The 20,839-nt window shown below is 40.6% G+C and overlaps 1 protein-coding gene across 2 annotated transcripts in view; it reads right to left on the bottom strand.

The window, feature by feature from the left end:
- Positions 1–20,839, bottom strand: part of gdap2 (ganglioside induced differentiation associated protein 2) — an 82,882-nt gene that overhangs the window by 60,696 nt on the left and 1,347 nt on the right. For both annotated transcript variants that reach the window (XM_083922163.1, XM_083922164.1), the window contains exons 2-10: positions 19,114–19,340; positions 15,171–15,310; positions 13,281–13,434; positions 10,760–10,848; positions 9,826–9,902; positions 8,139–8,298; positions 3,248–3,398; positions 2,168–2,244; positions 560–636 (exon numbers count right to left, since the gene is read on the bottom strand). In XM_083922163.1, the coding sequence (XP_083778289.1) occupies positions 560–636; positions 2,168–2,244; positions 3,248–3,398; positions 8,139–8,298; positions 9,826–9,902; positions 10,760–10,848; positions 13,281–13,434; positions 15,171–15,310; positions 19,114–19,295 (1,107 nt within the window). In that variant the 5' untranslated portion in view covers positions 19,296–19,340. The remainder of the gene's footprint in view (positions 1–559; positions 637–2,167; positions 2,245–3,247; positions 3,399–8,138; positions 8,299–9,825; positions 9,903–10,759; positions 10,849–13,280; positions 13,435–15,170; positions 15,311–19,113; positions 19,341–20,839) is intronic.

The following is a 20,839-nucleotide window of genomic DNA, read 5'->3' as shown; positions in this document are numbered from 1 at the left end:
CCCGTCTGAGAGAGGTGGGCTTTTGTTGAGCACGTACGAGCACGTACGAGCACGAGCGTGCACACGTGTACGAGCACGAGCACGACGCCTACGGTGGTTCTGACGTCATTTATGTGTGCCTGTTGATAGAAATAGAAAAAAGAAGGAGGGACCATGCGCGGACATTTAACAACAACAATGGCGAGGTTCACGTTGGTGTGATGCGGAGGTGGAGTGTTTACTGCAGATTTGGTCGGATGAAAAGATTCAAAAACAGTCGACAAGACGCACAAAAACTCAGATGTCTGTGGAAAGATTTGTAAACAAAGCCACGCATCGCGATGACGTCAATCAATGCGTGTGACATGTTACGACGTGATGACGTATGGACAGCAAGAAGCATTTGTGCGAGGCCCAGGCAGTTTGAGTACAAACGGGCCTGGGGCGCGGGGGGAGAGGGAGGGGGGACAAGTACCCTAAAGCCCGGGGCGCGGTGTGGAAGGACAGTGTGAGTGCGCCCTTAAGTTCTAGTTTTGTTTGTTTTTCCAGTCGATGATGATGAATGTTGATGTTTCGCTACCTTTTCGATGTCGATGAGGGTCACCGGGATGTTTCGTCCAACCAAAACCATCACTGTCCTGCCACAGATGTCCACACCTGGAGACACACATTATGAACAGGTCAAACCCTCACACAGACGTCACAGAATCACTGACACATGATTGACAGGATTATCTTTAAGATGTCACTGTGGGCTCTGGAAACTTGTGACAGACTTTGCTCCTCCAATTTTCTGATATTTTCAAGATTAAATGAAAAATAATTGCCTCTCCAGCTCCCAGTCCACGCTCCATAGAGTACATATAGGGACCTGAACGACAACCCCCCAGTTCCCAAGCCAAGTCCCCACAAACGGAGCTACTGCCGCTCCTTAAATAATGCTCTCTGTGTCCAATGTACTCAAGTTACTGCTTTTTAAAAATTCTGTATTTGTTGCTTTCCGCAATACAACAATTTCCCCCTGGGATTATTAAAGTATTTCTGATCTCCATGGTTGAATGCACGTACTGTAAGTCACTTTGGAGACATAATTAATGTAAAACATGTAATATCCAGCAGTATGTTTGTGTATTCAGAGTCATCATTTATTGTCTTTCCACTATGCAGCTTTAGATGGTTTTGATTTGTGTTGATGCTTTTGTGTTTTGTTTAATATTTGTCAGTTTTACAATATTTTTCTAAAGAAACATTAATTTCTGTACTTCACACATGAAATGAAAGATAAGCTTAACCTTGAATATTTCTGCAAACACAGATGCTTTGAAAAAAATGACCCTATTTTGAGAATGAAGCGGAAATCATCCCACATCACCTGATAAGAAAATAAAAAACTAATCTCCTAAAAACACTCAAAAGACAATTAACCACAACATCAGTTATATGAGTTTTAATCTATTGATGCTGCTTGATTTCAAATACCATTTAAAGCAGAATAAAGTGGGTTTAATCATTCCCCTGGTTTGAGAAAGCAGGTCATGGAAGTTTTCAAATATCATTTCTAAACATGACCTCCATGACCAAATGAGAAAACACTGGGGCTCAACTAAAGAACAACACTGCCTCCTACTGGTGATGAGATACAGTTGCCCCTTAAAACAGCTGAGAAAGGAGATGAAGAGGTTTCATTTACTGGCCTTTTTAAAATCCTGCAAACAGAGACTGTGGAAATAGATGATAGCCCAACAGTACTGGCGACTGTGGCTCAGTTTTGATGCTGGCAACAATGTCCAAAATGACAATGACACTGCCTTAATGCAGTAACTCACGTATGCAAGATGCAGTGATCCAATAAATGAAATTGTGCCGCAAAAAAAGAACAAACAAATCCATTTTAAAGTAGTTTCACTCGAATAAAACAGCCGTTTTCCCGGAAATCAATTCCTTCCTCACCACTCAAAACTGCAGGTTTCCAAAAAAGGACAATTGAAATAATTTTCCAGGACGTTTTTCCCGCAAAATCTTTTCCCATGACTGGAAAATACAGGTTTTCCAGGACGTGTGGGAACCCTGCAGTTCTGTTAATGTCCTTCTTTTGTTTCCTTTTTGTTTTGAACTTTCTTTACACAGGTGACGAAAATGCATTTTTCAATCTACGACTTTTCTCCGTCACACGCACTTTAACACGTACCTGTTTGATATAAGGCTTTCAGCGCAGCAACATCTGACAGATCCTCTGCTCTCGCCCGACACAGCCAGCGGTTGTAACTGCGGGAGAGAAACACACACACACACACACAGAAGAGGCTTTAATTTACGGTTCACGGTTACATGGCTGCAACACGCAGCATATCATGTAGATTGGACACGCATCTGAAATACTGCAACTGTTTATCTGGTAAAGTTTAGGAATGATTAATACATGAGAGCTGTAAATAATATCTGCTGTGATTTGTAGCGATGCAGTAAAATCATTTTGTTGGTTAAATGCCTATAAAAGATAATTTAAAGTATGATCATGAGATAAATCAAGACTATTACCTTTAGAAATTTAAGTTCCAGCTAAAGTTTCTGATAAGACAAACTGCTCTATGAACTCGGGTGTTGTTTTACAGTTTCTCTTGTTTCCCACTGTTTAAAGTTTTTATTTTATTAGTGACAAACTTAAATGCAGGCGCCCTTATGGCCAAGAACAGTTTTTGTTGTTAGGGCTGGATGATAAGGTAATTTTATATCTCAATAATCATATTTCATAGACTTTTGATTTATTAAATTACCGGAGTGCATGTTTTATTTTGATATAACCACAGGGTGAAGCCTCTTTTTGTATATTCTTGTGTCAAATAAGAAGTATTTTGTCATTTTATTACGAACTTTAGTGAAATATGAACATGACATGAAGGGATCAGAGCGTAAAGCCTCATATAAATGATGTAAATACTGCAGTAACGAAGTTTAGCTGCTGGTATTTTGACATTGCGATAGAAATAATGTAGAAAAATATATAAACTATGGACATTTTTATATGTTTTTGATGATATAGTGTCATCTCGCCTGGCCCTAATACTAGCACACACAGTGTCCAACACAGTTCAATCCTGGCTTGGTTCCCTGGTTGCACGTCTTCCTACATTTCCAATGCTAATTGCTAATGCCAGTGTTCGAGGAATGCAACTCAACTAATCACAACTGAGCCGTGAAGGGACGTATTTAATCATATGAGATGTAGTGTTCTGTGTTATGTTAGTTATGTTAGATTTTGGACTCTTACTTCCTCTGGTGTTGTTTCTGGATGGCGGCCTCCGACATCTGGCCCTGCAGGATCTGTTTCCGCTGTTTGTCCACGTCACCTTCCATGCGGGCGAAAGCGTGATTCCCCACCTGCCCGAGATCTGACTCCAGACTCTCCTCTTCAGAATCATCTGCACAAACAAACAAACAAACAAAGAAACAGACGACCACTGGAATTTAATTTACACGACTAGCTTCAATGGATTCATGATGGCTGTGGTTGCATACAAGTCTTTAGCAGCGATCTTCATTCTGTTCTACAGGAAGAACTCAACAACAAAAATTAGATACGACCACGCTTCAGACCAAAGAGTGACTTAGAAGGCTGACAAATCTCACACAGCACCGTCACTGCCTTCTGCAAAGACAAACCCACGGTGCTGAGCCTGCGTCGGAGAAACTGTTAGTAATGTGGGTTGATGCTGAACATTACTTACTGCGACCACATCAATTAAACACGGTTTTCATCAGTTTGCTATTAAACTAGTAAACGTTTCATCCTTAGTACAGATATTGCAGCATATTCAATGAAACACGTATTTCAGATTTCTTTGGGTTTGTCTATTGTTGAAAACATTCTGGATAATGTAAGTACGCAATTAAACACAATATATAACATAGGTGTAGTTGTTTTTAGGCATTAGATGTTACATATAATACGTTTTAGAATAGAATAGAATGACTTTAATGATCCTAGACTGGGAAATTATTTTGTAACAGCAGTAGTGGGTCAGCAAATAAACACTTTGTATATATTTGATTCTATTTATGTTATGTACAAAGTGTATATATACAGTGCACAGTGTGCTATAAGCAATAAACAATAATAATATATACAACAAAATATGCAAAATATACTATAACAATAATAATATATACAAAACAAAACAAAGAGAGCAGAGTTTTACTATTGATTCCTGGCTTTTAACATGTTTAGATGAAAACGGTTTTCATCAGTTTACTATTAAACTAGCAAACGTTTCATCCCTAGTACAGATATTGCAGCATATTCAATGAAACACGTATACTTCTTACAGAATAAGACAGTAAATGATCCTGGATTGGCATCATTTCGATCTAAATTTTCCCCCAAAAGAACTGTAAGCTTTAATTTTTTGAGTTCTAAAGCTGATTACTACATTGTAAGGGTGAACTCTTTTGCTTGACTTTATTTATTATTATATTTCACTGATCCTAATTTATCTACACGCATGACGTTAATTGTGTATTTATGAAAAAGTTGCCAGCGGGGTCATAAACTCAGAAGACTGGATCCGGCCTTCCTCAGCTTGTTTTTCTAACAGACCCAAATGCACGGTCATACACATGTCCGTGCATTTTATCCGCATCCAAATGGGCATGTGTGTCTGTCAGTGTGTATACATCAGCCTGTTGTTATTGGGTTTTATTCACAAGAGGCCTGCTTGCTTTGGATCAACACACCAAAGCCACATCTCGCCACCTTTGAAGCACCACGCCAGCAGACATTGGGACTGGAGGTCAGTGAAGACAACAGGCTCAACGCCGAAACCACAAACACATGGACTGGCGTTACTTTCACAATCCTCTTCACCAAAAACTAACATTTAGACAAAAGCTATGGTTGGTAAACTGAAGGGGTCATATGAAATCCAGTTTATATGAGGGTTTAAGGTTGGAACTGAAGCTGCCAATGTGTCTAATTCCCCCTTTTTGTTCTTCTTTGTTTTATTTTCTTTGCAACAAAGCCAAAGACTGTGCATGCATCATATAAGTGTTGGCCCTTTCTCAGGTCCTTCATAACTACAACAAAAACTATCCAGTGGACCAAAAAATAGAGGACAAATAAAAGTTAAAAAGCAACTAAAAAAAGTTTTTTATAATTACAGGCTGCAAATCAATCTATTTTCCTGTGTGTGTTTGCTGTCGTACGGCTGAGAGGCACCAGATTTAGCTGCATGCAGCTGGAAGAGGCTTCAATAAAAACATAAAACGTCTTATTCCAGAGCAGCTTTAATGTGCCTTAATGAAGCTTCTACACATTTCTGGAGCTCGACCAGGTAGAGCTTTCCTCATTTGGTACCAGCATGGTGTCTCTCTCGTCTGTCTGTCTCTCTCTCCTGTTTTTCTGCCAGATCTCTACTGTGAAGCATTAAAGGGGGAAAAATGGCTGGAAAGAGGTCGATCATTCAGAGCATCACGGGAGACAATGGTGGTTATCTGGAGGTTCTGGGGAAATCATGTGGCCTGGGATGATTACAGCGGGGTGACTCTGGTGACAGAGCAGATTAATTGGAGCGTTCATGGAGCCAAATGCCGGACATTAGAGTGAACTATACTGTATGTTGCTAATTTAAATCGTGGGGTAGCCAAGAGCTGTTGTTCATGGACAAAACAATCATCCTAAGAATATATTTAGGCGTATGTTGATTGCTGTTGCAACATTACTATACGGTTTAGCTACCAAGCATTAGCATGTAGCTTATCATCGCAGAGAACCGGATGAGATGTCACATCAATAAATGAGCTCTCTACCCGATTAACGTGTTGAAAAATAGCACTTAGTTACAGTATTAAACCATTTTTTTCCTCACAGAATTGTTTTTGGATTAACCAAGTATATATTTATACTTTTGTGCAGTGTTTGGCTTTCTGACAGAAGCCCTGAAGGGGAGTTATGTCAGATATTAGAGCAACGAGAGGGGTTAAAAGTTATATGACACCACTGACAGACAACGAAAGAACCAACCGCACACAATACAATTACAGCTTTCTTTGAGTTTGTCTATTGTTGGAAACATTCTGGATAATGTCAGTATGCAATTAAACAAAATATATAACATAGGTGAAGTCGTTTTTAGACATTAGATGTTACATATTATACGTTTTACTATTGCTTCCTGGCTTTTAACATGTATAGATGAAACACACTGAGTACGTTTAAAGAGCACTGAAAACCTGTTCTCCTTTGAAAGCTCTTCACAAATCCCACAGGCTTTTATAGTTTCTGTACTTTAACCTGTTGAAGGTTCATTTATTTATACATTTGATGAAAAACTGAACTTAGAGACAAATGAAAACATCTTCTCCTAAACCCTGTGAGTTCAGAATAACCATAAAAGCACCTAATCTGTGTTTGTGTTAGTCAGGCCTGTGTGGAAAACATTAAGTCTTCACTGAATGAATGAGTGTGTGTGTGTGTGTGTGTGTGTGTGTGTGTGTGTGTGTGTGTGTGTGTGTGTGTGTGTGTGTGTGTGTGTGTGTGTGTGTGTGTGTGTGTGTGTGTGTGTGTGTGTGTGTGTGTGTGTGTGTGTGTGTGTGTGTGTGTGTGTGTGTGTGTGTGTGTGTGTGTGTGTGTGTGTGTGTGTGTGTGTGTGTGTGTGTGTGTGTGTGGGCTGATCTGCTGTTTGTGTCTTTTCCTCATCCAGACCTTCATCTTTGGGCTATATCTGACGTTTTGACTTCCTGAGTAGTTGAATAATCGACTCTGAATCTGCACCCATCCAGGGTCCACTGACTGGTTGCCCAAATGGCCGACTGACTGTGCGGTTTGTTGCCTGATTTACTGTCCAGCTGACTGACTGGTGGTTTTATGGGTAGTTAGCAAGATGTTTGAGTAGAACCAGGCGATAAGTCAATATGATCATTTATCTGTTTACAGTGGAATCAATGTTGTAAAAAAAAAAACTATTTCCAGATGTTGTGATACTCAACTATGTCTGAAAAGTGCAGTTTTGGATCAAATGTTACATTATTTAACACACAAATCAATGTGATTAACATCAACTGGATTACATGACCCAGGATTTCACATACGTGAGCAGATATATCAAGATAAAGTCCGATATGGAAGAAGGCGATAGAAGAGGGAAGATATATGTCGTCAAAACAATTATTATGTGCACCTGTTCGGACATAGAAAAAAAAAAAGAAAAAATCGGACCATGCACGGACATTTAACAACAACAATGGCGGCAAAAGGTTCACGTTGGTGTGATGCGGAGGTGGAGTGTTTACTGCAGATTTGGTCGATGAAAAGATTCAAAAACAGTCGACAAGACGCACAAAAACTCAGAGGTCTACGGAAAGATCTGGAAACAAACCCACGCATCGCCATGATGTCAATCAATACGTGTGACGTGTTACGGCGTGATGACGTATAGGCAGCAAGAAGCATTCTCCGAGGCCCAGGTAGTGTGAGTACAAACGGGCCTGGAGGGGGGGACAAGGACCCTAAAGCACGGGGAACGGGACGGGCAGACAGTGTGAGTGCGCCCTTAGTCAAAATAAAATAGGCTGTTTGAGGTAATTTCATATTTACATTGACCACAAAATGCTACAACATGATATATATATCGTAAGAGACATGAAACGACTATCAGGATAAAAGATTTTGGCCAAGCCCTTTGTTGATAAAAGAAACAGACTGTCCACCCTGACAAACCAAAAATACTAAAGGGTGATTTTGTGTTAACTTGATTAATAAACACTGTAAACATGAAAACCTTCACATTATTAACCTATTTATAACCGGTCTTTATTGTGCACAGTTAATTTTGTGCCGCACACAGAAATAAAAGCCGTCGTCTGTGTGAAGTCCAAATTAAACCGGAGGGAGGAAAAAACACAACAAACGGTTCCTTTCCCTCAGTGAGAGATGAGCGAGGACAGACATGGAGAGCAATAACAGCCATAAAAGGCACGTCAATCGGTCTTGGACAGTTTTTTTATTGACACAAGAAAAGAGTGAATCCAAAATTAAATATCAAACACTTGAAAAACATTTACGCCTATTGTTATAAATAGATTGCAGACGTGAAAGTGAAGCACATCACGTGTCCTTTCTAATGCCAGGAAACACTTTGTCACAGTGTATAAAAAGATGCGTGTACCTTCCAGGGTGCCTGGTTTCTCTGTGATGCGGATCTGTCTCTCTGGGACGACGGGTTCACCCTCAGAGTTGCCGATGTCAGCAGGGATGAGAGGAAGGCCGGCCTTCTCCTCTTCCTCAGAGCGAGGGAAGTACAGAGGCAGTAACTTCTTGTACACCGGCTGGAAGGAGACACACACACACAAAAAAGTAGTGGCATATTAGACATAGTGACAGCAAGGCAGCCTGCGTTGTTATTCATGGCACATGACATAAAAGATGTCAGTATGCTTCGTCCTCTGGGTCTGAAAAGGTGAAGTCAATTTGAGCAGGGGGCGTCTCCACTGACTCTTTTTATAGAGGTCAATGAGAAAATGAGCGTACTTCTCACTTGATTTATAACCTCAGTAAACATTTTCTGAATAAGTTTATGGTCTAAGTCGCTAGTTTCAAGTCTTCTTCAGTGCAGCATAATGTTCATTTAGTAGATTATCCTCCCATTAGGAGGAAAATAAACCATAAAGCAGGGGATGCCTTAGAGGGCTCAGTCAGATCCACCCCTCACTCCTTCCCAGCCCCCTCCTCTAAATACGATCATTTGTGGCTCCAATAAAGCAAGATGGCGACGGCCAAAATGTCAAACTTTACATTTTAAAACGGTCGTCCACCATCATGGTCTGTTACGCCGTTTATGGCCTCAACTATAGTGCAGGTCAAGAGTGTCTGAAACCCCTCAGGCCACACTTGACTTAATGAAACTCTCATCTTGAATTCTCTCTTAATCTCCCTGTTCCCGTCACTTTTCCTCCGCACAAATGAGTAAAAGAGCGTGAATGCCTTCAAGGAATTACAGTCCAAACGACTTATCCATTAACTCCATCCGGCTCAAATACAATTAACGTTTTCCAGGAGAACATAATTTTTTTCCCCATGATATTTGGTAATTTTGATCAATTTCCACAAGTTTCGAAGACTGGAAAAAGCAGTCTCTACATTTCCAGTGTTTGAGCATACAAGCGTCTTTTAACACTGTCCCAATTAACGTCTGCATTCTTCAAGCAAGGCTGACCAAAATACTGAAAGTGATCCTCATCAAATTATACATTTTCCATGTTTCTCTTCAGGAAGATGCCTTAAGAAGAAGAAGAAGATGAATTACTTTATTTATCCCGCAACGGGGAAATTGAATTTTTTCACTCTTATTATTAATCATGTTACACAAACAGGACCTATATACATGCAATTAAGGAGAGATGTTAGAGCGAGGGGGCTGCCAGTGACCGGCGCCCCGAGCATTTGGGGGTTCGGTGCCTTGCTCAACAGCACCTCGGCAGTGCCCAGGAGATGAACCAGTGACCCTACGGTTCCCAGCCAAGTCACCTATGGACTGAGCTACTGCCGCCCCTAAAACAGCTGACACAGTGTAAATATGAGTGGTAAACACAGTGGGAATGTGTTTGTTTTATTTAATTTTTGAGTTACATCATTACCCAGAAATCACGACACATAAATGGCATAAATTAATTCCTAATGTGGATTGAGAAAGAAACATTTCTGCAGCAGATTCAGCTGAACCCACTTTTAACCCACTGAAAGATTATTCTGCACACAAACGATAAATTCCTTTTAAATTTGTCTGAATATAATATTTTCAGTTACTCATACTGGGACTATTGTGGGATGGATTTAAAAGGAATTGGCGCACAAACCTCCTCTGTGTTCGACACCGCGAACACCACCGCCTCCAGGGAGTTTCCATGATTCTCCAGGAACCTGCGCACTGTTCCTATGAACACGAGCACACACACACACACACACACACACACACACACACTAATGTTACATTTCATATTAAGACACAAAGAAATCAGAACTTCGACTGACCACCTACATTGTAAATTAAAAAGGAAATTCTAAATGCTTTACCCTAAAGCCACACATTAAATAAAACGAAAGAGTTTGGCATTTCTGATTTTAATCATATAATATTCATAATCATATTATCAATTTTTTAGCTTTTCTGTTGATTCAGTTATCGACCAATCTTCTCAGCCTTTGACATTATCTGGACAAATACTTTGGGAACTGTTGTGAAACGATAACACATTCAGTATGTATCTTTTTGTGTGAATGCATTTGCTAAACCTCCTCATCTAAGACAACAGTCCTTCAATAAATCCTACTTTCACGACAGTTATAATATTCAGTTTTAGGTCGTCAGATGTGTTTGTGGATGTTTAAGCCATTTCTATTATTAGATTATGATCTTATCAGTCCATCATGTGTGCTTCAGTGAACATGTCATTTAAGTTTCATGTCAGCGGAACAGGATTACAGTGTGTTATAATAAAATGTGTGTGTCTGCCTGTGTAATTGGTTGACCTAATTTTGGAAGAAGAGTTGTATATGTGTGTCTGTGTGAGGTGAAGGTTTCCAAGAAGAATATGAGGTCATAAAAAAGTCTGTACCTCACTGATAAAAGGCTGTGTGTGTCTTTCTTGATGACAGCTGTGAGAGTGTGTCTGTGTCGTTGTGTGTGTGTGTGTCTTGATGACAGCTGTGAGAGTGTGTCCGTGTCGTTGTGTGTGTCTTTCTTGATGACAGCTGTGAGAGTGTGTCCGTGTCGTCGTGTGTGTGTCTTACTGAAAGCGATGTGTGTAGCGTCCTCCAGTGGGTAACCTCTTTTGGTCGTGCTCACCACACAGAAACCGACAGACGCCATCGACTGCTCTCTGAGGTGAGAAGAAAAACAATAAGGTACACCACATTTACAGAACACACCTGTGACTGGTCACACACACACACACACACACACACACACACACACACACACACACACACACACACACACACACACACACACACACACACACACACACACACACACACACACACACACACACACACACACACACACACACACACACACACACACACACACACACACACACACACACACACACACACACACACACACACACACACACACACACACACACACACACACACACACACACCGACGCTCTTTCAAACCAAGGCAACTACACCTACAATTGCAAACCAAATGATTAAAGTACTTCTCATTTTAAAAAACTTTGTTTATTTTTGTGTCTGTGTTTAACATTATTCTTTATTTACACTTTATAAATGTAATAATTCGGGCTGTATAGGTTCATATATTCATGCCCAACTGTCAAGGTTGAAGATTGATGAAGGAACCAGAGTTGGCAAGTGTGAGTTAGGCCCAGAAACTTAAAGCTGTACGCTGTGAGCGACTTGTGCAGAGGTTAGCACAACAAGCTGATTGGTGTGCAGTCACAAGTCAGTCACACTATGAAAAGCGCAAATCAAACGGCAGAGCTTGCAGGTTACCAGGGAGCTACAACAACAACAACTACAAAAACAACAACAAAGGAGAGAGACTTGTGTATAAGCCGAGGGTGGCGGATGACGTGCCAATCACTGGGACGAAGACAGAGGAAACTGGATTCCTTATCCTGTTGCTTTCGTGCTGCGTTTAATTCAATTCAATTAAACTTTATTTACAGTGTCAAATCATAACACAAGTTATCTCAGGACACTTTACAGAGTAGGTAAAGACCACACTTTATGACTTATTTAGGATCTAAGTGAAGAAACGGGATGTTACTAAATACATAACTGTGTGGTTGCTTTGAATGTTTAAATATAGACAAGGTGGAACTAATTGAAACACTATTTCTTAAGCACAAGTTTAATTATTTGTTATTCCATTTATTTTGGTGCTTTGCAGTTTTACAGCCTGTTGTGACCTCCTGTCTTTTGTTAAAGTGTGTTTAGTTAGAACGATGTAATACAGAAGTGTGTGAAATGTTTTATATTTCATTATGAAAATGACAAAATGTTCCCCGAACAAGAGTATTTTGTATTTAACGTTCAAAATAAATTACAATAAATATATGCTTATGCATTTTAGTTAGTTTTTTGCTGCTGAACTGAACCATAACTTCTAACGCGGGTATGAACCGAACCGTGACTTCTGTGCATTATTACCCTCCTAATAAAAAATATGTTATTAAACATAACATTTAACTTGAGGAATTTATATTTTTATGTTTCTACGTTTATTAAAAACCCACTGGGGCAAGTTTGTGAACCACATGCAGAGAAACACGTGGAACAGAAAGTCGTAAAAATGTCCATCTTGTCGATCAAACAACAAATTGTAGCTGGTGCGAAAGGCTTCAGTAACTTTTATGTTGTGGTCTGAGGTAAATCCTGTACGTTTCACTTCTGAATCACCACTTTTTGCACTGTTACAACTTTAATGAGTTCTGACAAAGACCAAAACACATGAGCACATTACACCAGTTCCTACATCATTACACTGGCTTCCTGTACGTCAGAGAATTGATCTCAAATCCTTTCTGCTCACATATAAATCACTTCATGGTCCAGGGCCGAGGTATATCACTGATATGCTCCCACTACAGAAGCCTTCTAGATCACTGAGATGCTCTGAGGCCAATCTGTTAAACTCAAATCAAGGGAAAGCATCTTTCAGTCATTATGCAACAAACAGCTGGAATCAACTTCCTGAAGATGTGAGACTTTCACCCACTCTGACCACTTTTACAACTAGACTGAACACTTTTATGTTCACCTTAGCTTTCTGCTTAATCTTTGCACTTTTAACGTCCGCCCTGTTTTGATTATTGTCTCTCTTTGTCTTTCTGTAATGCATTTTAATTCATGACGTGTTGTGCTGTGAAGCACTTTGAGTCTGCCTTGTGTATGAAAAGTGCGTTACAAATAAAGCTGCCTTGCCTTGCCCATATATTTAGCTGGGTTTCACCATCGACCCCAAAGACAGACGCAGCTTTTCTCCAACTGTGTTCGAGATGTTTATTCCTGCAGTCTTTGAAATGCTTTTTGTTTTAGAGGAAGAACTTGGAAGCTCGAGTGGCTTTTATCAAATTATTGTTTATTTGCACCCGTCAGGCCCAAATAAAGTTTATCAACCAAATTATATCTGAAAGAATTTTGTCATGTCACTTTAACTCTACATCACTTATGCAACATGTTGTTTTCCCAGATGAACTGTGTTTATGCATCTCTTTGATTACATGAACAGTGCTTTAACAGAGACTGAGCGTCTGATTTTTCTGTATTTGATGGTTCTTACGCGGCCAGCTGCATGGTGTTCCTATAGCAGCTGTACAGCGAGCTCTCTGCAGCCGTCCTGTACTTGGCTTTGTACTTTGGTCCCACCGTGTGGACGATGTACCTCGCTGTCAGGTTAAAGGCTTTGGTCAGCTTCGCCTCCCCTGTCCGACATCCTGCACACAAACATGCACACAAATAAAACTGATTTAGCGTGAAGCTGATTGGGTGAAAAAACTCTTCCCATTAAAAATAATAGTTATGCCTGAAGACTGTTGACCACGTATTGAACATAATACTTCCCCTTTAAATGTTCAGATTTATTCAAATTACAACATATTTGCATTTCCATCTCACCATGCAGATATTTTCAGTTTTGAGTCTTTTTGCCGCTAAAACTTTCAGCACGTCGCCACCACAATATAAAATCAGTGAAGGACGTGTTTTTGGTTTCTCACATCAGTACAATTTACAACAGCTGCAGATTCTTCCATAAACAATGTCCTGGTTAATGATGAGTCGTGAAAATCAGTTTTATTAGGAGTGTTTAATCGGTACAAAGTAATTCCAGTGACAGTTGTTCACAGTGTGGTCTGTGGATGATCTAAAGCACTGGTTCCCGACCCCCAGTACGGCCGCCACAGCTTTACAGTGATTTTAATAGCACAGTAAAGACCTGAACACAAACTATATTCACAGCCTTCTCTCTCCGTCGAACCTCATCCTGATTTTAAAGAGATAAAACAACCAAAGAGCTAATATAACTATGGTCAAGCATCAGGGAGAGGCGGGGAAATGAGCCCATTGGGTATTTATAATTGTTAAAAATTGAAAATAACGACCCCAGTACAAAATTGTTTAGACAGGAAAAGTAATCTCTGATGAAATACAAGAAATAATTTGCTTAAATTTCATCCAAATTGTTCTTTTTACAGAAAAATCCTTCTATTAAGACATGCTCTTTTTGGGTAACTTGTACAGTTCATCAGTTTTTCTGTACTTTTATTGTTATACATTGAATATAATCTGAAATATCCAAAAGATGTCACTCAGGGGTCGTCGGTTGACTCTATGATAGAAAAATGGCGCCTTAAGGAAAAAGGATAGGAACCGCTGATCTACAGTGACCATTGTTTCTGGAAATAGATATTTGCTGGTTGTATTTACTGTGTTTTTATTCTCTTTGTCTTTCTGTAATGCATTTTAATTCATGACATGTTGTGCTGTGAAGCACTTTGAGTCTGCCTTGTGTATGAAAAGTGCGTTACAAATAAAGTTGCCTTGCCTTGAACACAACAAACACCAACAGTCACCTCTTTGACATCAGAAACATTAAAAACCCAAAACATACGCAAGTAAAATCTAAATGATCTGGACGCCTTGATGCAACTAGAAGTAAGTGGAAAAAATATATCTGACTACACCTGAGTGCCTTTGCAGAGTCATATTAGTTTTAACACATCGGTAATCAGTGAATTTTCCCTCTTAAATCGTTTTGTTGTCAGAAAAAGTCCCACATCAGTTTGAGCCGAACATGAGCAACGTGCAAACTTTGGAAACAAAAAGGAAGTGTGTTTGGTTACTGTGTGAAGTTCACTCCCAAAGATAATATTGGATGGATGAGATACTATTTTCTTTTAGTGACATTTAATTTCAGTTTTTCCCAGAGCGTCACAGCTGTGGATCATTACTAAAAGATCATATACTGTATATCAGAGCGACGACGACAGTTACGACCCTTTTTTATTAAATCCAGCTGAGCATCATGTGCCTGGTTCTGTCTCCAGTGAAGTTCATATCTTGTGGTCTGCCACTGACATAAATGTCCTCTGCCTCCAGACTCCACAGGATCACTGATTAGCCGAGCTCAAAGTCAAGCTTTTAAGTTCCAGTTTTTTACCCACAACTCTACCTTTGAGTTTGAGCAGCTCGTCTCGCAGCTCAGGTCCGGCCAGCTGATGGACGCTGTCAGACACCGGGTTCTTGTCGTTCAGCGACTCGTTGCTGGTGTTCACGATGGCGGTGCAGTTCAGCAGGGCGATGTCACCACAGCTGTCGTAGAAAGAAAAACATTTGCGCAGACTTGCATGAATGTCAGGATATAAACATATACAAATACATAAATACAAGTTAACTGACTACAAGCTGCAACCAGCAGCTCCAGAGGGCGCTGTCTGTTGGTGTGAGTGGATTTAAAGCTTTTATTCATTATGTCATATGTATTATACGGCCAGCATACACTATTTTGTTTCGTAACTTTTAACTTACTTGTGCTATATCCTTATTAATGTTTTATACCTACTCCAGTTTTTATTGCAGTTCCCACATGTCAGCACAGAGGTTATTCAGCTGTTGGGTGACCACATACAGTACATACCCATTAGTCTGCACACATTTATCCAAATAACCTGGCACATTTAGACATTTAGCCAAAGTAAAAAAAAAGCTCCTTTTATTGCTTCAGTAAGGTAATTTCTTATTCTGAATCCCTCCAGGGTTTGTTTGGAAGCAGCATTAAGGAACTACTCGAGCATGTGTTGAAAGTATTTGGTCACAAGACGAGTTGGGCCTGCAGGAGCAGCAGGGTATTTTTCTTCTACATCATCTTTAAGGTTAATAAAAGTGAGTCACAATGCTGCCAGTGAGTAAGAGACTAGGAGTCTTACAGAGAAACAGACCTTTACGCCAGTCACAGCCTTTAAAATGCTCTTTTACCCGAGTCTTTTCTCCATCTGTCTGAATCTAAAGGTTACAAACTTTTAAAAAAGGGCGTTGAGTGTGTAACTGGCCAGACGAGCAGCTTTAAACACACAGAGTTAACAAAAACATTCCAGTCTGATTTTCCATTCATTTAGAAATGTGTTGCATGCCACTTCAGTTATAATTAACAGTTATAACAGTGGCAACATTTTTTATGTGGTAAAAATCTGGACACGTTGACGTATTTGACATAAAGCAGCTTCTCTGAAAGTGAAAGTATTGCTGCTGCCGGCTCTTTGTGGCAGTTTAGTTGTGAAAACTTTTACTTGCGGTGAAACAAATCATGGTGAAATGTCAGCGGGGAGAAGATTTAAGAAGATGGAAGCAGCAAAGTGGTCACAAGCTAAAAAAGCTAAAAAAGGTGCCACTGCTCGAGGAGCTCCGGTCACATTAGCGCAGCAGGAATGTGCGTGCACCTGATGACTGAGCACAGGAGGCCGCTACAACAACAAGGCTCTAACAGAGAAAACCCGGTCACACTTTGGACGGTCATGTGCTCCTCCGCAAAGAGGATTTATGAGGTGGTCTGGACTCTGAACTGGGCCCCAGCGAGCACGTGCAGAGACACAGGCGGTGCTCACACAACAGACTCAAAGCGGCTGCTAAGACCTGCTGAGTTTGTTTCTCCTGTTTGTTCTAGGACGTCTGTGTGGAGTCACAGCTTCTCCTGTTTAACTTCACTACACAAGCAAATACAACAAATGCTCACTGCCATTCAGAGTCCAGAGCACTTTTTATAAATGTTAAAATAATGAAGTGCTGCATGTGACTGGATGTAGGGGGTATTTGACCAGTTTCCTCATGGGGCTGCTCTGAATTTATTTATATTATAATAAACTAAAATTAAAAAGGCAAAAACAGCAAACTAATTTAGTTTAATGAAACATTAACCGTCCAGTCTGGATAATATTAGAACAGAGTAAATAAGTTTTGTCCAAACAGTAGATTCAGTTCAGACGAGTCACAGGATTCAAATGAGAGAAACTCATTTTTGTTTTAAATAAAAAGGAAACTGTAAATCAGTATCTCACAGGCAGAAACAGGACTTTCAAATATGTTTCAAAACTAATGAACGGTGCACAGATTTACTAAAGAGCCAAGACGCCAACGTGAGAGTCATTTTGTAACTCAGAGCCAAGACTAAAACTATTGTAAACAAACAGACTACTGACGACACACGGAGCTCTTCAGTAACTGAAAATCTAATTGAGTATCTTTATGTTTAGTCAATGAAATTTAGATTTGGTGCTTCATCAGAGGCAAAAATACGCACTTCACTGAATCCTGCTTAAGTCACGACAAGCCGCTGTGCTCCACAGTAAGTTTCAAAAATGAGAATAAAACCTTTGATTACGGTTATATATTAAAAGATCGCAAAATGAGCTGCATCTAGGAGGACACAGTTTAACTATACACACCAGCGTGCTGCTCCCTCAACACGATTGGGGCTCAACAGACAAATGTGTGCGTGCAGCAGAAACCAAACACACTTTCAGGCCCAGACTAAAAACCGGTCAGACTTTATCTTGGCCCATGAATCAATAATGAATAAAAAAAAACTCCCTGTGTCTTGTTTCTACAATATAACACTTGAAGCAGTTTTGCGTATTTGTTGAATTTTATGTACACGGGTGGCATCTTTATGGTTGCGTACACAAACAGAAAGTCCCTTTGGATCAAAGCGTCTGCTGGATTAATGTAATGCAATAACGTAATGTAGAGGAGACGTTTTGCAGCATCTGTAATTCTTCTGACTCTGAACTAGACGTCAGGTAAACTAATAAGAAGATCACTTTGTGTCCAAAAACAACACTGCTGCTCACTAATCTCACTGAAAAGCCGCTCAAACGAAGAGTGTGATGGGTGCAAATCACATTTCTAAGTTATTGGGGCATGTGATTTGTTTGTTTCCCACATTAAATTCACATTACAAAAGGACGACTGTATAATCATCTGAAGAAGGTGAAGTTCACAAGTTTAACTCTGATGATGACAGTGAAAAGGGGCTACAGTCAGTTCACACTTCTGTGTGTGTGTGTGTAGAGATGGGGGGAGGGTTTAAACCAAAAAAACAACAGAACTAACTGAATAAAATATTAATGTTAGAGTTAGAACAATAATGTAAAGTAAATAAATGTGATTAATATGAAAGGAACCGTGCTTCCAAACCTGTTTGAGGAATCATCATATGTGGCCCCACCATATGTTGTTCAAACCATATTTAACATTGTGTTTTGGTATTTTACAACACTAGTGAAGCGCTAAACCACCTGCTTGGCTTCAGGTTTTGCTGCTTGGATCTTTCTGAAGAACTGCTCATCCAAACGACTTCACACTCAACACTGCTCTGGTCCTGAGCTCCTGCCATGACATAGCTGCCTGCCCTAACAATGCTAAGAGTGTGTGCGTAACTTGCTAACAGCTCGCTATTTGGGACCAGGTTACATCTGGGAACAAAAGAGTTAATTCTGAAAGTTTCCTCACTAATGCTTCAATCGTCTCTCTCTCAATCTGTTCTTGGTCGTTCTGTTTAAAGAGAACCGGATACAGTGCTCAAAAAAAAAGTTTAACTGTTGCGTCTAAAAATACCCAGATCTTCTACTTCCTTGTAGACTTCTGCAGGCCGAGCAGGCTACTTCCGGTTTTGCACTCCAGTTGAATCAAATGAATTAATCTTGCAACCTTTTTAGACATGGCATGCTGAGCCAAAGCAGAAACACAGATGTTTTGACCTGTTGAAGCCAGGTGAAAACACTGTTGTACATTAATTGAAAAGATGATATCAGGGGTGGGCAATTCCGGTCCTGGAGGCCCGCTGTCCTGCATGTTTTAGGTTTCTCCCTGCTCCAACACACCTGATTCACACCTGAGTCTAATGATGTGCTCGTTATCAAGGAGCTGAAGCTTGTCACAGTTTTGATCATTGTTAGACTCAGGTGTGTTCGAGTAGGGAGAGACCTAAAACATGCAGGGCAGCGGCCCTCCAGGATGAGAATTGCCCACCCCTGGATTATGATGATGAGAAAATCCTACTTCCTTCATCAAGGCGTTTCCCCCCAACAGCAACAACGTGAAGAAATACACGTGTGACTCACAAGAGGATGATCTTGCGGTTGATGTCCGCTCTGAAGGGGAAGGGCGACGGGAAGGCCTGCTGACTGAGCAGGCTGTCGCTCTGGTCCAACGGCGTCTCCGTGCCATCCTCGCCCAGCTGCTGCTGCCACGTAGGGAGAGTCTGGATGTCCACAAACTGAGAGCGAGCACCCAGAGGATCCATCCCCTCTGGCACTACGGGCTACCTCTGGACCTCCAAGCAGCCGCGCTGCAAGAGGGGAGCAGGAGAGAAACGGGGATTAGAACATAAGATAACATGTCGAGTTGATTTTCTTTATAAAGACTGAAATCAAACTGAAAGATCTGCTTCAAAGGGCATTAATAGTGTTGTTCACCTCTGATAAGATGGAGGTGTCTCATCACATCGACTAATATGTAGCACTCATGTTCCAGAGTTCACATGACATCTTCAGAACAATGCTAAATCTAAATATATTGAACTTATATTGATCTAAAACAGAGAAAAGCAGCCACTCTTCACACTGAGAAGCTTGAGCCAGTAAATGTAGGTTTTCTATATTTCTTTGCAGGTTAAAGTTCAGATCTTTGGTCTGTTTTCATGAGGACTCACACTGTGCGTCCGTCCCGTGCCCCGTGCTTTAGGGTCCTTGTCCCCCCCTCCAGGCCCGTTTGTACTCACACTACCTGGGCCTCGGAGAATGCTTCTTAATGCCTATACGTCATCACGCCGTAACACGTCACACGCGTTGATGACGTCATGGCGATGCGTGGCTTTGTTTCCAGATCTTGCCGTAGGCCGCTGAGTTTTTGTGCGTCTTGTCGACTGTTTTTGAATCTTTTCATCGACCAAATCTGCAGTAAACACTCCACCTCCGCATCACACCAACGTGAACCTTTCGCCGCCATTGTTTTAAATGTCCGCGCATGGTCCCTCCTTCTTTTTTCTATGTCCCAACAGGCGCACAGGAAATGACCTCAGAACCGCCGTAGGCCTCATGCTCGTACATGTGCAAACACACTTTACAAAATCCCACCTCTCCCAAACGGGCCGTGGCCGACAAGCGTACCACTCCTAGGCGTGGTACGGTTGCACTCACACTGGTCAAACGAACTAGACTTTACACGTGAAACCTGTTTGGGCACGTACGGATGGACAGTGTGAGTGCGCCCTAAAAGACTCTTTCAAATGTTTATCAGCCACGGCAACAAGAAAACCAGCTGCGTGAATAAAGGCAACACTGAATATTTGACACCGTAAGCGTAAAACGTGAAGACGCAACAGAACAGCACAAAATATAACCAGTCAAACTACTCACAGGGTTCACGTCAGTCCGACCGCAGCGCGTAAACTTTCTTTAATGCAGCAAACTGACTGTGAACCATGCTTATAATCAAATGATCTGCAGATCAGCAGGAGATAAACTGCTTCGTTTAATAGAAACATGACAGCAGTCTTTTTTTTTTATAAACATGTGACATTTAGTTCTTTTCTGGGTAGTTTTGTTTTTTGTTAGCACAATTATTTGACTTACAGAACAATATTCAACACTAATTTGATTTTTTTTGGTGAGTCATTCATGAAAGAAACGTTTCTTTTCAGCTCGAAGAACAAGACAACTCGCTGATATTGGATTAAATGATAATTCAATCAATCTGAACATGAACCACCAACAATTCTGATGATTTAACTGATTCAATTTTAAATTAAGTAAAAAATGCCAAACATTTACGACTCCCAGAAAATGA

Source organism: Echiichthys vipera, assembly GCF_963691815.1.
Source record: "Echiichthys vipera genome assembly, chromosome: 10".
NCBI lineage: Eukaryota > Metazoa > Chordata > Actinopteri > Perciformes > Trachinidae > Echiichthys > Echiichthys vipera.
This window is presented reverse-complemented; position numbering and strand designations above follow the sequence as displayed.